The sequence below is a fragment of the Dermacentor andersoni genome, chromosome 5, assembly GCF_023375885.2.
Source record: "Dermacentor andersoni chromosome 5, qqDerAnde1_hic_scaffold, whole genome shotgun sequence".
Classification (NCBI taxonomy): Eukaryota; Metazoa; Arthropoda; class Arachnida; order Ixodida; family Ixodidae; genus Dermacentor; species Dermacentor andersoni.
The window spans coordinates 54,306,834-54,324,210 of NC_092818.1; the positions used below are offsets into that span (position 1 = coordinate 54,306,834).

The 17,377-nt window shown below is 47.1% G+C and overlaps 1 protein-coding gene across 1 annotated transcript in view; it reads right to left on the bottom strand.

Annotated features, from left to right (window-relative positions):
* Positions 1-13,877: 13,877 nt before the first annotated feature.
* Positions 13,878-17,377, bottom strand: part of ci (transcriptional activator cubitus interruptus) — a 79,602-nt gene continuing 76,102 nt past the window's right edge. Inside the window, exon 13 of the mRNA XM_050177591.3 lies at positions 13,878-16,960. Coding sequence (XP_050033548.1) covers positions 14,253-16,960 — 2,708 coding nt within the window. The 3' untranslated portion in view covers positions 13,878-14,252. The remainder of the gene's footprint in view (positions 16,961-17,377) is intronic.

The window sequence follows — 17,377 nt, forward strand, 5'->3', positions numbered from 1 at the left end:
GTAGTCACTCTCAGCGGGCTCAATAACTCCCAACTCTAGCATGCGCTGTATCTCCGCCTCCATAATCTCTCTCTGTCTTGGAGACACCCTGTAAGGCTTCGATCTTACTGGTTCGGTTGATGTCAGCTCTATTTCGTGCGTTATTAGTTCGGTTCTACCTGGCCGATCGCTGAACCAGTCGATATATTCCCCTAACACCCCTTTTAGCTCATCTAGCTGCTCGGGTCTTAGAGCGTGCGAGCTTACCGAGTATTCTACTACTTCTTCTAGGCCGATTTCAGAGTTGGAGGTCGCCCTATACTCCTTAAACTTGGTACTAGTGCCATCCTGCTCTTTGATGGTATAGTTAACGACTCCGCTCCGCTCTATATACGACTTCATCAAATTGCAGTGATATATCCTCATCTCCTTCCTGCGACCGGGCATTTTCAGAGCATAGTTAGCATCTGAAAGTTTGTGCAACACTTTAACGGGCCCGTCCCAGTGAACTTCAAGCTTGTTCTTTCTTGAAGGTTTGAGGATGGTTACCTGGTCTCCGGCGTTAAACGTACGAAGCCTCGCGTTCTTGTTGTAATAGAATTTGGCGTTCTTTTGAGCTACTCCCATGTTCTTTTCGACTAGTTCTTGGGTTGCGCTTAGCCGTTCCAGCAGGTTTAGCACGTATTCAACCACTGTTGGACTCTCCCATTTTTCCTCCCACATCTCTCTTAACATTCTCAGTGGAGAACGGAGTGTCCTCCCATACACTAGTTCTGCTGGCGAGAACCCTGTCGCTTCATGTGGAACCGTTCGCAAAGCAAACAAAGTTGCCGGCAGACAGTTCTCCCAGTCCTCCTTGTGCTCGTAACAGAGCGCACGCAAAACTCCCTTAAGCACTGAATGCCACCTCTCTACACTGTTTGACTGAGGGTGATAAACAGAACTGTGTATTAACTTTACCCCGCACTTTTTCAAGAATGTGGAAGGTAGTGCGCTCGTGAATACTGACCCGTGATCTGCCTGAATTTCGGCTGGAAACTCAACTCGTGCAAACACTGTCAAAAGCGCGTTTACTACTTCGGTGGAGCCGAGCTCTTTCAGAGGGATTGCTTCTGGAATCTTTCTAGCCGGACACAGCATGGTAAACAAGTACCTGTAGCCTGATTTTGTTTTTGGAAGGGGCCCTACCGTGTCTATTACAAGTCGTCTGGAAGGCTGTGTTATTAAGGGCACTATCTTCAATGGAGCTTTCCATGTCTCTCTTGGTTTACCAGAGCGCTGGCAGGCGTCGCATGATCGTACAAAGTTTTCTACGTCTTTGAAACAGCCAGGCCAGTAGTATTCCATAAGCAATCTTTCCTTTGATTTGTTTATGCCTAGGTGGCCGGACCACCCATTTCAATGACAGAGACTCAAAAGGTCCTCCCTATACTTAATAGGTACGACTAACTGATCTAAAATCCTACCCTTTCGATCTCTGTAGTGCCGATACAACAATCCTCGTCTCTCATGTATCGTCACGTTGCGCCTAGCAATGCCTTCTTTGGCTGTGTGATGTAATTTAGCTAAGCTCTCATCATTCTTTTGCTCGGCTGCCAGTGACTCTCTATCCACACGTAAGAGCGGATCAAAGTTCTTCGAGGCCGGTGATAATAACGACCCTGTCTCGCTTGCGATTGCGTCAGCTTGCTCTTCCTGCAGGCTTGAACTTTGACACTCTAGTGCTACGCTCTCATTGAGCTGGCGAGCTGGCAGGCTCTCCTCAACTGTTTTTTGTTTTGTTTTTTTATCCCTCGGGCCTAGCTCGGATTCGGGTATTGAAGTTATCCCTTTTTCTGCTTCCGCTGGAGCAGCTTGTGCATTTTCAGCCGAAAGCGACGCGATTTTACGAGCTTGGCCTCCGGTCAATGCCTGTACTATGCCCTTTCCCAGTTTAAGCCCTTTGTCACGCAGTAACTGATTCGAACGATTCGAAAATATGTAAGGCTACTGCAGTGACAAAAATTTGGAAACTGCAGTCTCAGTCTCTATCTCTCCGAATGGTCCACTGATTTTGACTTTGGCCATGGGCAGACACACGCTGTGTTCTTCTACAACCTGTTTGATCCATGCTACTTCTCCGGTGAAATCATCTACCGTCGCGTAAGACGGATGGACAATGTCCATCGTGGCGGCACTGTCTCTTAGCACTCGGCATGGTTTGCCATTAACTTGCAGGTCGTGAAGATATGGACTTAAAAGTTCCATATTCTCGTCTTTTTCCTCCACGTAGGAGAAAATTACGCTAGGCTTCCCGCAATTTACAGCTATATGTCCCAGTTTGTGGCATTTATAACAGCATCATCATCATCATCATCATCAGCCTGATTACGCCCACTGCAGGGCAAAGGCCTCTCCCATACTTCTCCAACTACCCCGGTCATGTACTAATTGTGGCCATGTTGACCCTCCAAACTTCCTAATCTCATCTGCCCACCTAACTTTCTGTCGCCCCCTGCTACGCTTCCCTTCCCTCGGAATCCAGTCCGTAACCCTTAATGACCATCGGTTATCTTCCCTCCTCATTACATGTCCTGCCCATGCCCATTTCTTTTTCTTGATTTCAACTAAGATGTCATTAACGCGCGTTTGTTCCCTCACCCAATCTGCTCTTTTCTTATCCCTTAACGTTACACCTATCATTTTTCTTTCCATAGCTCGTTGCGTCGTCCTCAATTTAAGTAGAACCCTTTTCGTAAGCCTCCAGGTTTCTGCCCCGTACGTGAGTACTGGTAAGACACAGCTGTTATACACTTTTTTCTTGAGGGATAATGGCAACCTGCTGTTCATGATCTGCGAATGCCTGCCAAACGCACCCCAGCCCATTCTTATTCTTCTGATTATTTCACTCTCATGATCTGGATCAGCAGTCACTACCTGTCCTAAGTAGATGTATTCTCTTACCACTTCCAGTGCCTCGCTACCTATCGTAAACTGCTGTTCCCTTCCGAGACTGTTAAACATTACTTTAGTTTTCTGCAGATTCATTTTTAGTCCCACCCTTCTGCTCTGCCTCTCCAGATCAGTGAGCATGCATTGCAGTTGGTCCCCTGAGTTACTAAGCAAGGCAATATCATCAGCGAAGCGCAAGTTACTAAGGTATTCTCCATTTACTCTTATCCCCAATTCTTCCCAATCCAGGTCTCTGAATACCTCCTGTAAACACGCTGTGAATAGCATTGGAGAGATCGTATCTCCCTGCCTGACGCCTTTCTTTATTGGGATTTTGTTGCTTACTTTATGGAGGAGTACAGTGGCTGTGGAGCCGCTATAGATATCTTTCAGTATTTTTACATACGGCTCGTCTACACCCTGATTCCGCAATGCCTCCATGACTGCTGAGGTTTCGACTGAATCAAACGCTTTCTCGTAATCAATGAAAGCTATATATAATGGTTGGTTATATTCCGCACATTTCTCTATCACCTGATTGATAGTGTGAATATGATCTATTGTTGAGTAGCCTTTACGGAATCCTGCCTGGTCCTTTGGTTGACGGAAGTCTAAGGTGTTCCGGATTCTATTTGCAATTACCTTAGTAAATACTTTGTAGGCAACGGACAGTAAGCTGATCGGTCTATAATTTTTCAAGTCTTTGGCGTCGCCTTTCTTATGGATTAGGATTATGTTAGCGTTCTTCCAAGATTCCGGTACGCTCGAGGTCTTGAGGCATTGCGTATAGAGGCTGGCCAGTTTTTCTAGAACAATCTGCCCACCATCCTTCAGCAAATCTGCTGTTACCTGATCCTCCCCAGCTGCCTTCCCCCTTTGCATAGCTCCCAAGGCTTTCTTTACTTCTTCCGGCGTTACTTCTGGGATATCGAATTCCTCTAGATTATTCTCTCTTCCATTATCATCGTGGGTGCCACTCGTACTGTATAAATCTCTATAGAACTCCTCAGCCACTTGAACTATCTCATCCATATTAGTAATGATATTGCCGGCTTTGTCTCTTAGCGCATACATCTGATTCTTGCCAATTCCTAGTTTCTTCTTCACTGCTTTTAGGCTTCCTCCGTTCCTGAGAGCTTGTTCAATTCTATCCATGTTATGCTTCCTTATGTCAGCTGTCTTACGCTTGTTGATTAACTTCGAAAGTTCTGCCAGTTCTATTCTAGCTGTAGGGTTAGAGGCTCGGCCTAAAAGATTCGAATTTTCTTTTCTGTTCTTTTTGTGCGGTTTCGCCGTTAAGTTTCTCCTCGCTCTTTTCTGCGGGCTTTTCCTCCATGTCTACAGGCTCCGATCGTCTAGTCTGCGAACCCTTTTTGAACGGAAATGGTTTCCGCGGTCCATTTCGACCGTCCCAGTTTCCGTCCTCGGCGTTCAACTTTCTACGGGTTGCGTACTCTTCGGCTCATTCAGCCGCCCTTTCCACAGTGTTTACATTCCCTCTGTCTTGCACCCACAGTTTCACAGCTTGGGGGATGGTTTTGTAAAACTGCTCTAGACACATGCATTCAATGATCATGTCTGTGTTGTCGTACGCTTCCGCGCTTGTCAGCCACTCGACTAGGTTGGCCTTTAAGCCGTATGCAAATTCCGGATACCCCTCGCTATCTTTCTTGCCTGTGCTTCTAAACCTTTGCCGAAAAGCTTCGGCTGAAAGGCGGTATTTCTTCAGGAGACTAGCCTTAACATTTGCATAATCATATGCATCCTGTGCACTCAGCCTGGCGATTACTTCCGCCGCCTCACACGGCAACATAGACAGCAACCGCTGTGGCCATGTACTCGGGCCGAAGTTCATCTTTTCGCAAGTCCTTTCAAAATTGCTTAGGAACAAGCCTGTGTTGGTCCCGACCTCAAATGGCTTTAATAGCCTATCCATGCGGTACGATTCTGCCTCACTTGATTGTCCCAGAGCGCCATCAGTTCCTTGAGACAACTCCAAACGTTTGCTTTCAAGTTCAAGTTGCATATTTCTTAACTCGCGATCTTTATCGCGTTCCTCTCTCTCTTGTTCTTTTCTCTCTCGTTCTTCTCTCTTTTTCAGAAGTTGAAACCCCATTTCAATTTCTTCCTCACTGGCCTGATCGGAAATTAGCTCCAATAATTCCGATTTTAGCATTTCCTTGCGTACATCTAGGCCCAGTTCCTCACCAACAATCAACAACTCGTCTCTCAGCAGTGTCCTTAACTCCATGATTGCTGCATTACTGCCTTGATCCTGCTCTCTAAATCTGGCTAGGAAAACACAACCTAGCTAACACTCAACAATCTAGCTTCCCTACTGTTCGAAACAGAACAACCACAAAATGAAGCCTAGAGAGTCAAAGCAAGATCCAAGCACTCACCGCAGACACAGCACCACGTCGCAAAGTCCATCTCACCGCTGTCAGCCAGTTGTTATGATTGGGGGTTCAATCCCATCGCTCGTGATTCGTTGTCAAGATTGGAGTCGGGCATGAATTAGAAGGTAGCTGGCCCATGCCGTCGTCCAACTTATCCACGCTGAGGACGTTGATGAAGGGAAGGACTGCTTCTCATCGAGAACGAGGAATATGGGTTTATTTACAGTATTTATATCAGTCTTACATGACTGTTTGAGAAAGTACATCAGTCTAACATGACTTCTTGAGAGAGAGTGTCCTGAGCAGCCGCACAACAGCGGTTTTTAAACACTCGGTCCTCCCACGATACCCAGGTGACGGAAACGGCCGTCCAAGCACCGTAGGCGAGTTGACCAGGCGCCGTAGGGAAGACGAAGCACCGTAGGGGAGACGACCCGGCACCGTAGGGGCATTCATTCCCCGAACTGCAACGCGCCCACCGGCCGCCCATTGTCTGGCGTCTTGGTCGGCGCGAGGGAAGGGGTGTCAGTAGACGTTCCCGCGGCTCAGTAACAATAGTTGGTCCGCCGAGCCCGTTTAGTTATAATGGCGACTTCGTCAAACTCGGCTCCAGCGACGGAGAGTCGAGGACGCACGTATTGTTGTTCACACACAGTCGACTTAGTCACGCCGTGGCTAGAGGTGTGCGGCGACGCTCTCGGAATGTTGCCTCCACAGTCGCAACTGGTTGGCAAAACTTGCACTGCAGCTGGCCGTTCTTAACAGTGCTCTCTGTTACGACTAGAATTTCGGTGCAATTACTCACGATACACGACTGATGACAGCTGCTCCTGCATAATACATTGGAACAAATGACAGCGTCCTTGAGATTTTTCACTGGTCGTTGTATGTGTACAAAAATGTAAACAAGGTTCTTGAACGACAGAGTTTCATTAACATGTTTGTCCTCAACTTGTTCATTTCATGGCCTTTACATTTTTCATATCAGCGGCATCCACTGCTTTGCTGGTTTCGAACTGATATAGTTCTAAAGTTCGTGTGATTTTTTTTACTTATTAAATAGACAAAAAACATGGAAGCATTGATATCAGTTATTTTGGGCGCAACTTTTGGCACATACGAGTATATTCTCTTATTAAAAAGCAGATAATTGACGTTTTGACAGTGCGTAGCGTTCAAGAATTCGTTTGCAGCATCTTTGGCAATGGCAATGTAGTTATTATTCAGGTATTTGATCGTTCGGCAAATTGTTTAAGAGGGAGCTTTAGCTCGGGCCCAACTCCAACGCGGCCTATTCAAGTACGTGTAAAACGCGGAAACATTTTTCTAAGATAACCCCTGGATCGCTTTTAATGAAATTTGTTGCATTTGAGAGGGAAATTTGAATTTTAGTGTCTGTTGAAAGCGGAATTTCGATATAGGGCCTAAATTTTGTTTAAAATATTTTGAAAAAATCGAAAGTTCGATAAAGATAGAACGACGTTTACAAGCTAATAGCTCTGCATCAAGAAAACTTATCGCGGTTGTGTAAACGGCATCTACTATAACAGTCAAAGCGGACAAATTTGATGTGTCAATTTGTATCTTACGTAAATTGGTTACGTTGTGTACAAGGGTTCTGCAAAAGCCTATTTACATACTAAATTTTTTGACATTCATGTGTAACATATCAATTTTGTCCGCTGTAGATGCACTGTTAGATGCAATTCACCGAATTGTGATATCGTTTTTCATTGTTGAGTTCCAGAGTTCTAAACTTGATAGTTTCGTTTTCTGAAATTGCGATTTTCGCCAATTTTCAATATCGAATTGACAACCTAAATGAAAAATTCGAAATAAACGGTCACTAGAATATAAGTTTTTTTTTTTTAATTCTACAAACCTCGTCAAATTTGATGAAGTGGTTGCCGAGAAAAACGAATTCTCCTTCTACATGTATTTAGATTGGAGCACCCCAGCTAAAGCTTCCTTTTAAGGAGGAGGCCGAGCTGCAACTTCAACGCCAAAGCATACCTTTGACGATCATCGAGGGGTGGTTTCTTCCGCAAATTTTGTCATTGCCAGATGGCCGTTGGAAGTTCTTCCGCGCAGAATTGTATTATTCTAGAAACCCTACCATACATTTCTCACCCGAAGAGGTATCACGCACTGAAGTATAAAAGCTGGCAAGCACCAAATTTGATGCTATAGGTTAGCCTCGAGATGTTGACATTGCGTCAGCGACATTTTCGGTACATCATGGCAGGGACAAAATTTTTGTCATGTTTTGTAGCCATGTTGACGTTGTTTCCTAGGCGAAACCATTGCGTTTTGCAGCCGCACCTCTCAAAAGGATCTCAGCGAGCCAGTGCGTCGTTATGTGTCCAGAACTAATTCGAAGACGCGTATAGTACTACAAAGAACTATTTAGGGTGCTGTAACATTTGCTAGTTTTTTTCTTCTACTAGATCGTTTAGTATTTATTTCTGAACTTCGCTTTACCCAAAAAATGCAAGAAGAATATGTCATGTCTGTGCTAATTCAGCTTCCAATCGCAGTAAAGGAACCTATAGCTTCTACTGCAAAGTGCGTTAGTGTTAATGGGCCTGTGTTTCGGACGCCTTCAGTGCCGGCATTTCTTCAAAAACCACATTCCCGCCATTGGACACCGCCATTAAAATGACGTGAGAGCTCTCGTTCGACCGACGCGGTCATTGCGGGAACGAGAATGACAGAGCGTGAACTTTTTATACCAGCATAGAATTCAGCTGCGTTTAGGGTTACAGGCGGCTTGCAGTATACCACCAGTGAAAGTAAACCTGAATCGCAGCGACGGAGAAACTCGGCGAAGATGGCTATCGGAGTTCCCGCGAAAACTCCTGCATATGTTTACTTTGCCGTCACATCCTTCCGTTCAACAGATCGCATCCCTGGCCGTTTCCTCGCGGGTAACCAGGCCAACCCGGGCACAATGTTCATCGGCAGTAAAGGAGCTCACCGCCTCCCAATTGCCACAGTCGAAGTCAAATTACTCGGCCACGCTTTGGTAGCCTAACGAGGCTATAATGGTACTTATATACTTACCTCGGTTTGTTTTTTACCATACAGACTTTTCTAATAAGGTAGGCTGTGGTCAATAGCATAATTTTAATTATTGAGCTGTGATACCCAAAAAATTACTTATATTTTACTACCTTGCCCTTCTTCGGGTACCTCACGTACTTTCTGGGTTATATCTGTCAACCTAACCGTTTTCCCGCCAACCTATGTCACTGCGTGGTTCATGGTCGAATGGTTAGCGCATCGGGCGGCTGTGCTAAGGGAACAGGGTTCGAGACCAAACCGTTTGCACAACTTGAGTCGTTGAGCACGTGGCAATGTGTATATGCTTTGCTCTTCAACGAAACTATTCAACGTCGACAGGTGTCACTGTAGATGCGGGACTATATGTAGCGCTCTTCAATAAAACTCTTTGATGCCGACTTCGAGCACTATGTGCCAGTCAGTCTGTGCTGGTTTTCAATGAACGTCCTTGATGTCAGTATGGATCACCGGGTCTTTGTCAGTAGCTGTGTTCCGCCCTTCAATGAACGTCTGTGACGCCAACATGGCCAATTAGGTACGTGCCGCTGCGAATTCGCCGCTTTACAATGACGAAAAACGTCCATCATGGACGTTTTTCATCATGGACGTAGGCAGTGCAAAGGCTTGCAGCGACACTAAACAAAGAACCAAACACCACAAGCACTAAATTCAAGTGAAATTTAATACAGAAAGTGCATTACTATATGCCATGAAGACGTAGGAAAGAGGTTATACAAAATAAAGTCATTACACGTCGTGCCAGGCACGCCACTCACCCTACACTATCGTTCACACCTGCTAGATATCTCACTCCTTTTTTTGCGTGCGTGAGTAAAAGTGACAGTGCGCTGTTGTCATTCCGGCTACGAAAACCACAATCAAATTCAAACTGTCTCACACGACAACATCAACAGCGGCAGAGCTTGCTGCCCTGCGGGCTGCTGTCAAATGTTTCCTGCAAGAGACACCTCAGAAATGGGTCATTTTTTGCCACTCTAAGGCAGCACTTCAGAGTCTGCATTTTGCCATATATATCATAGGACCCATGAGCAGCTGACATATGAAATAAGAGAAGATCATCATGAAGCTATCGCTAAAGGGCATGAAATTATATTCCAGTGGTTACCTGTACATACCGGCTTGGCTGGTAATGACCTCACTGACGAAGCCGCCCGGTCTGCCCATCTGGATGCCCGACCAGTTCCAATCCCCTCATCAAGAACCGACGCCGCAAGACAGCTTCATATTGTGGCTAAAGCTATGACACACAAATACTGGTCTGCTCCCAACCTCCAGAAGTGTCATCTTCACAGGCTGGATCCATCCTTAAAGCTACAAGTGCCATCGAAAATTTCCCGCTCTGAGGCGACAGTATAATGTGCCGCCTCTGGCTCGGGGTGGCATTTACGAAAGCCTACTCGTTCCGCATTGGAATGGGGGATACGCCCATGTGCGACTTTTGCGGAACCACAGCAACGATTGGACACGTCCTATCTCCCCAATACGACGTCGGGCGCGAAGTTCTTCGGACAGCACTGAACCGGCTGGACTCCAGACGATTTCCCGTAATGAAGATCCTCCTTGAACCCTGGCCGTACCCGTCGATGGCACAGAAAGCCACGAAAGCGCTCTTGAAATACCTAAAGTCGACAGGTCTTGGTAACCGTGTGTAGACTTGGTGCGAACCTTCCATTGCGTGCGAAACTGTGCTCTCTCTCCTCTATCTCTCTTCATCCCAATACCTCCTTTCCCCAGTGCAGGGTAGCAAACCGGACGTGCGTCTGGTTAACCTCCCTGCCTTTCCTGTCTTCCATTTCTCTCTCTCTCTATCTCTTTAATCAACCTTTCGCCAACTTGGGTCACTGTGTATGTTCAACTGGGTGTGCGCCATTGGGCAAGGGGGCAATTCTAAGCGTTCACAGACACCGGCGTGCCACTCTTCTATCTCGGAGGCCACGCGAGGACTTCGCGGCAGCGCTACCAGATGGCGCAACGTGTCTCGAAAGAAGATCGACAGAGGAGTCCGGCTGCCGCATGACGCGCTTAGGTGCATTCGCACGCATCGCTGCGCCATCCATTTCGCATCATATACGCACAGGCTTCGCGGTGGTGGCACTAGATGGCACCAAGTGTTCTCAGAGAAATGCGAAACGGGTGTCTCGATGCAGTGCACGCCTCATACATACCTCGTTTCGACAGTGGCAGTATGTTGTGCCACTATGTTGATTCAATGCTAAACGCATTGCCGTCGACAGTCATCGCGAGATTGATTCGGGTGCAATTTAGGTCATTGCCAAATGCTCGTTCAAAGACGTCCTTTCACGAACACGTGCATTGTAGAAAACCTACCATACGTTTCTCGCAAGAAAGAGGTATCGCGCACATGTAACCTAGGTGAAGAAGAAGCGAGGAAGGTGCCCCTGAAGACGAAGAAGTGTGGGGCTTTTTGAAAACCAATTAGGCATTGCGATAGACATTAAAAACATTCTCTCCTTTGAGACAACTACATTGGCTTTCAGCCAAAGGAATGTATGCAGGGCCGTATGCGATTTTGTCGGTGACACAAAGAGCCTTTTAAATTATTTATTTTGTATTATTTTGCGAAATTCCTATTTACGTTAATTGGCTTATTTATTAATGTACAAAATTCAAATTAAATTGTTGAAAATTTATTACCTTCTAGCTTGCTCTCCTTTCAAAACCACCCGTTTTCCTATAACCGCTTTCCGTTTAACCTCCTGCTTTTTGGCCAATCCCCCCTAGTGGGTACGCGCCATGGTATACGAAGCAAGCAAGCAAACAGCGATGGTCGCCTTGCTGGCGTAGTCGCTTGTTCTTTTAAGGCTCATTCACACAAGGCCAACACGACACGACGCCGATCTCGAGCAGATGACTAGACGCCGACCATCGACCGACTAGACAGACTGGGTCGCTGAGAAGCACTCTCGACTGTCACACTAGGCCGATAACGCCGCCGACGCGACTGACGACAGCGTGTGGTCGCAGTGGGACAGGCTTTCGTGACGCCGACAAAACAAGTCTGCCGACCGTCGCCCGCGGCAAGTCGTCGTGACATCAGTTGCAGAGGGAAAACTTCGCACTGACAACGCGATTGCCGAAGCAGCTACGCTTGTATAAATGCTTAATCGCGCTCAAAATGAATGGAAACATGCTTCAGTTGAAATGCACGATGGCCAGTATGCGTCAGCTGGCACTGTGCGCATTCGGAGTGAACGCAGGCAAAGGCGGACGGCGTCTGCAGTAACTCGAGTTTGTCATCTTTCAGTGCGTTGCCCTGTCGGTGCTACTACAATTTCTTGCAGTGAATATGCAAAATGATCAGAGCATGTAGGCACGAGACGTATTCGTATGCATCGTCTGTAGGCTTTAGCGTCTTCGAGAACTAACTCTAGCGTAAGGTTTTAACGCGATATCGAGTTAGGGGCACCGTGTCGCAGAAAATCCAGCGTCGGCGTCCCGGGTCGAACGTCGCTTTGACAAAAAGGATTTCGAACCAAATTCCGGACCACGCATACCCAACAGTTCCTCTACCACCAAAGTTACTCATACTTGTCTTTTATTCTTTAGAAAGTTATTCCTCGGAATTTTGAGAACGGCAGCCCACAAACAAATGGAATGGAAATAAAAAGGGCAGCACCTATTTTTTATTCTCGTACTGAAATATTAACAGGAGATCGACCCACGCAAAAGGCCGCGTTTCTACCAGAAAGCTTGGCCCTTCGTGCGTAGCATTCGCTGCCAGTGTTTCCCACTAAACGTTACGGTTACGTAAGCTGCAGCTGCCGGGAAGCATGAAAAGCAATCGGGCGTCTTTGAATGCTATAGCGTTCCACTCTTAAAGGCGAAGCTTAAGTATCCTCCAAATTTTTTTCGTATGCTCCCTGCGTCTTTTCTTGCAACTTAGTACGACACGCTGGCCGAGTGCTCCTTCTGAATCCTCCGCTTGCGCCGACTCTGCAACCCTCCTTCTCCTCTGTATCTCAGTATCTTGAATAAGCACGCCTTTCTGGTATCAGAGCGAATATGGAACGAATTTTCTATCTTTGCTATCACGACAGCTGATCTCGCTGCGCAGTTGCAGTCGTAGTAGATGCTGCAACGGTCGCCGCTAGCATACGACAGTACGTGGAAGGGCACTTTTAGACGTGTTTCGTGATTTTAGATGTGCCCCCCTGATTGGTCGAAGAAGCCTGTAGTTTCCACAGTGCTGCACGGTACTATTGAATGAGTATAGCAACTTCGCAAGGCATATAGACTTGGAACAAATTCTAAGAATGGCACCGGTTTCGATATATGTGCCGTCAAACTTGCGGTAAGAAATACCTAGTTGTTCCGCTTACTTGTTTAAGAAAACGCTGCTTTACACATTGAAGCACAAAAGTGCCTGAAATGCCAACGCAATTCGTCGGACACTGACAACTAATATTTCGAAAATGTAGTCGCATTAAACCTGGTTGCACATTAAAAAGCTATCAAATACTTACCTGATTAAGTCTTTGGCAGCACTTTTTAAGGATGGCTTTCTTGATAGCATGTGTTGCTGAAAATAAAGCTCCCGGAACTTTCTGAAAATGTCCTTTAGAGCTTGTTCTGTGGTTCCATTCACAAACTTGCAAAAATTTTCATTACTATTAATGAAAGTTATCTTGCATTACCCAAGCACAAAACATTTAGAAAGGCGGTTGTTCTATTGAAGTGGCAATCCCATGTAAGCGATTTCCATTTACTGAGAACATACTGTATATGATATTCATAAGCTTAATAAAAAAAAATTGTGACCAAGTCCACGAGAAAGAATCGCATGCATTATATCGATGATGAGCCGACAAAGGGTCTACAATTGATTTTGACTTGTGACTTGCCGTGTCAATATTTGTATTGTGAACAATGAATTGCAGATGTGTCTTGCACCATTAATATGAAATTGTGTGATACAAGTGATCACATGGTAGTGGCACATGGCTTGGCAAGTCGTGCACACTAGCCAGACAAAGCCATTGGCAACAATGTGCACACATGGCCAGAATGTGTCCTTTTAACTTGCACTGGCCACATGTTTGATATTTTTGCTACCAGAATATGTATTTTGAGTGGCCGACCAAACAAATATTCACTTCGCTGTTGCCGTTATTTCCTTGGTTTCGTGGTATTTTAGGTCTTGTTATGCAGTACAACACTCATTCAAATAAAGCATGGCAAAGCAATTTCAATTTTCTTCATTATATCCAATAAGTCATTATAGCCATTTTCAATATGTCGAGGTTCAACTGTAATAGACTGGCATGAGTCTTCTCTGTGCCCACTTTTCAAAGCAAGTATAAGTGTGCCAAATATATATATGCAATGCACTCCAACTCACAAGCGTTGCGCCAGGATTGAGGTAGGTTGTAATAAGAAACGACTTGAACGTGACCTGTGCACTGTGCTCCGGGGGTCGACCGCAGAGATGGTCCTCACAGTTAAAGGAAACAAAGCCAAAGCAAGTGAGACAAACAGCACAGCTTTAATAAAGCTACTTCATCATCAGGACAAAAAACAAATAATTTATGAGCTGCTGTTGGAAGTATGTGTACATAAAAATTGCACTTTGATAAGGCAACGCTGGTGACAAAGTTGCAACAAGGTGTCAAAGGATAAAGGCAGCAATGAAACATGATTGAATGATACAACAAACGCACATGCAGACTCTTTTGTACAGCTATTTACAAGTGCAAAAGTTATTCCTGAGTTTGTAAAAAACCACAAGATTCAGTCTTCGCATCAAAGTTGCTCTCTACATTCACGTGGAACAGCTCTTTGAACACCTGTCCTTCCTCGCGCACCACAACCAAACAGTGAACATTGTAGCTCACTGCCGCTTCACTGTAGCAGGTGCAGGCACTTGGTCTCTTGCATCAGGGATGACAATGTCGCACTCATGTCATTGATCACCATGTTGCTGGTGCACAGGAGAGGGGAATGTGGATGTGGTCTGTTCTCTCTCGCACTCAAGGCCCTGGCAGGGTTCACAGAGTTCTTTTGGACAGTTGCTTTGTTTGGTGAAACCTTAGGTGATGGCACCGTGTTGCTGTTTTCTGTTGCACTCTGCTGCGACTGCTGCTGCTGGTGTTGCTGCAGTCCTTCTACCAAGTGACACTGCTGTACCTCCGACTTATCTGTGGTGCTGGTCACTTTGTTGCAACCAGGAGAGAGGACCATACCCGCCTGAGCTGGTGCGTCCGACGGCTGCAGCACGGCACTTGCTGGCACTCCACCCACTGGCTGGGCAGCAGGAACGGCCGGCTGCACAGACTGAGGCTGCGAAACTGCTGCTGCTGCAGGCTGAACAGGCACTGGCGGGAACTCCTGAACTGCAGGTCCTTCGATGGCATTTGTGGCAGCGAGTTGCTGACACTGCTGCACGTATTCTAACGTGCGCCGATATGTGTCCGGAGGCATGGCGGCACGTGAGGACTGGCTAACGCTACGGCACTGGATCTCGGGCTGTGACCTTGAGCAGTTGCTGCACCTTGAGCATTTGTGGTTGCTGAGGCTCTGGCTAGCTTGGCTGTATTGAGCATGTTTCTCCAAACAGCTGTTTCTAGCAGAGGGCGGGTAGCTGCTGCACTGGTTGCTTTGAGATCTGTGCATGCAAGCTCCCTGGCAGCTGCTGGATTGAGACGTTCCATACGTGGCCACGGCGGACTGCACAGAGGGCGTCTGGGGAGCTGGTGACGGAGGAAGTGGAGCACTCATGGGCGATGCGGGTGGGTGGCAGACCTGCTGCGGCTGTACAACAAGATTCGGTTGAGGCATATGGACAGCACTGTTTGGTATGGGCCTGTAGGCATTTCCATTTTCTTGATATGTTTGCGCATGGTTCGTTTGGTAAGTGCCATGCGTGGGTGGCTGTTGATGATGCGGCACATTTTTGCAGCTAGTTGCACCGCACTGGCAGTACCAGCTACTGCTCTGATGGTGGCCAGGAGAACGTGGGCCTTGGTGTGGCACATTGCCATGTTGCTGCTGACAGTGGTTTGGCTGGTAGGGTGGCGGTGGTGGTGGTTGCATTTGAGCATACACTGGGGCTGGCGCATGACCATTTACCTGGTGTGAGTGGCAATCCTGTGGTAGTGGGTGACTTGTCTGTGGCTGGTGACAGCAGTTCACTGGCTGGTTTTGAACATGGTTATAACTGCCTGCACAACTATGACTGTCCATTTGTCCACTAGCTGCAAATCTCTGCTGGCTGCTGCCACCATGCCCGAATTGGTTTCTATCACAGTAACTAGGAGGAGGCATGTTGTAAGTAGGATGGAAGCTTGATTGCTGCTGCTGCTGATGATGATAAGGTACTGAGGCTGAATATCCTGATTGGCGGACGTGGCCTGGCTGTGGAGCTTGCCTGTAAGGCTGCTGCTGGGGGCCAAAGCTAGGCGCTTGTTGGTGCATGTGATGCGAGTTCTGATGGTTATGATGGCCTGGAGAATGTGGACCTTGGTGTGGCACATTAGCATGCTGCGCGTGGAGTGCTTGATGCATGCCTGAATGGTGAGCAGGCTGGTGAGGAACTTGGTGTGGCGGTGGAACATGTGGCACGTGACCCATTGGAACTGCGTGAGGTTGCTGCGTGATGTTTTGGTGCTGCTGCTGCATATGCCAGCTGCCGGCAGGTTGGCAGCCCGGAAGAGCTTCCTGACTAGCTTGATAGAATGTTTGGTTGCCCCCCGTGGCAACGGAGGAGCCTGCTGACTGTGGACATGTGCCGCTGCCACAGCTCTTAGGCTGGGAGCCCATGGAACATGCGGCGTTCGGTTGCAGGTTGCTTGCATGAGGCTGATGACTGTTCTTGGCAAAAGAGGAGTTAGAATAACACGAGTGACCATTGCTCAGAGAGCCACTCGCAGTGGTTGCTCCACAGTTCTTGTTACGGATCTCATCGTACTGGCTCACGCTGGATACAGCTTGGCTCATGGCAGAGCCCGGGCGCTCCCTCTGTGCGAGGTAGTTGATGAGCTCGTCTGGCAGCACCAGGTCATCCAGCTCCTCCACTGCTTTGTCAGTTCCACAGCTGAGCACTGCTCCCTCATTGGGGTGTTGCTGGTCACCACCGTACTCCAGGGCTCCGGGCGGCGCACCACTTGTACCACTCGTAGTACCTTGAGCACAAGCGCCAACCTGTGTGTTCTGTGAGCCAGGTGAGCCCAACTGCGACTGCATACTAGAAGAATCTTCCTGCTCATGTAGCACTTCCATGCTCTGTGGTGTTGCGGGTGGTAGCATCAAGCTGGCCGTCATAGCTGCATTTTGTGGTTGAACAACAAGGTTGGAGGTGTTTGCCAAGGTTGGTATATGGACCCTTCGGAAGTGAGTAGAGAGACTGGAGATTGGATCATGCGCCCTTCTCGAAGAGCAACCGCTGGCTATTGGGTCGCATGACGAATTGGTTGCCAGACTGCGTGAGGCTTCGCTTCCAGTTGAAGCCTGGGGGCTTGCATCAGAGCACATGCTGCTGTAGAAGGAGCTCACTGTACTTGTACTGCTGCCTCTGCGACTTATCAGTAGGGTGGTCTGACGAGGAGTACAACCTGCAAAAAAAAAAATAGTTCTCTCTTCACAAAAGTGCCATTGCAACTTGAACAAAAGTTTCATGGTCTTATACCTTAAAAGGTGAAACATTCGCTGATAAAGAAAGTGTCAAAACATTGAATGCTTAAGGATTGCAGATAAGTACAGTGGATTCTTAACACTTTGGCAGAACAAGTGCCCAAGTCTGTTGCATGCATCACTCAATGTCCTTCACAAAAGTGAACTGAGTACTTTGGAAGTACAATGATTGCGTTGTCACTGTGCATGGTTCAGCTAATACAAGCTCAGGGAACAAGAATTGCTGAATGCTGACAGTACCTAGTCACTTATCCTTGCTACAGTCATTGTCCCTTCCTTACAATGTTCCATAATATCAAAATTATATAACACCTCCATATCATCACTTGAAATAAAGT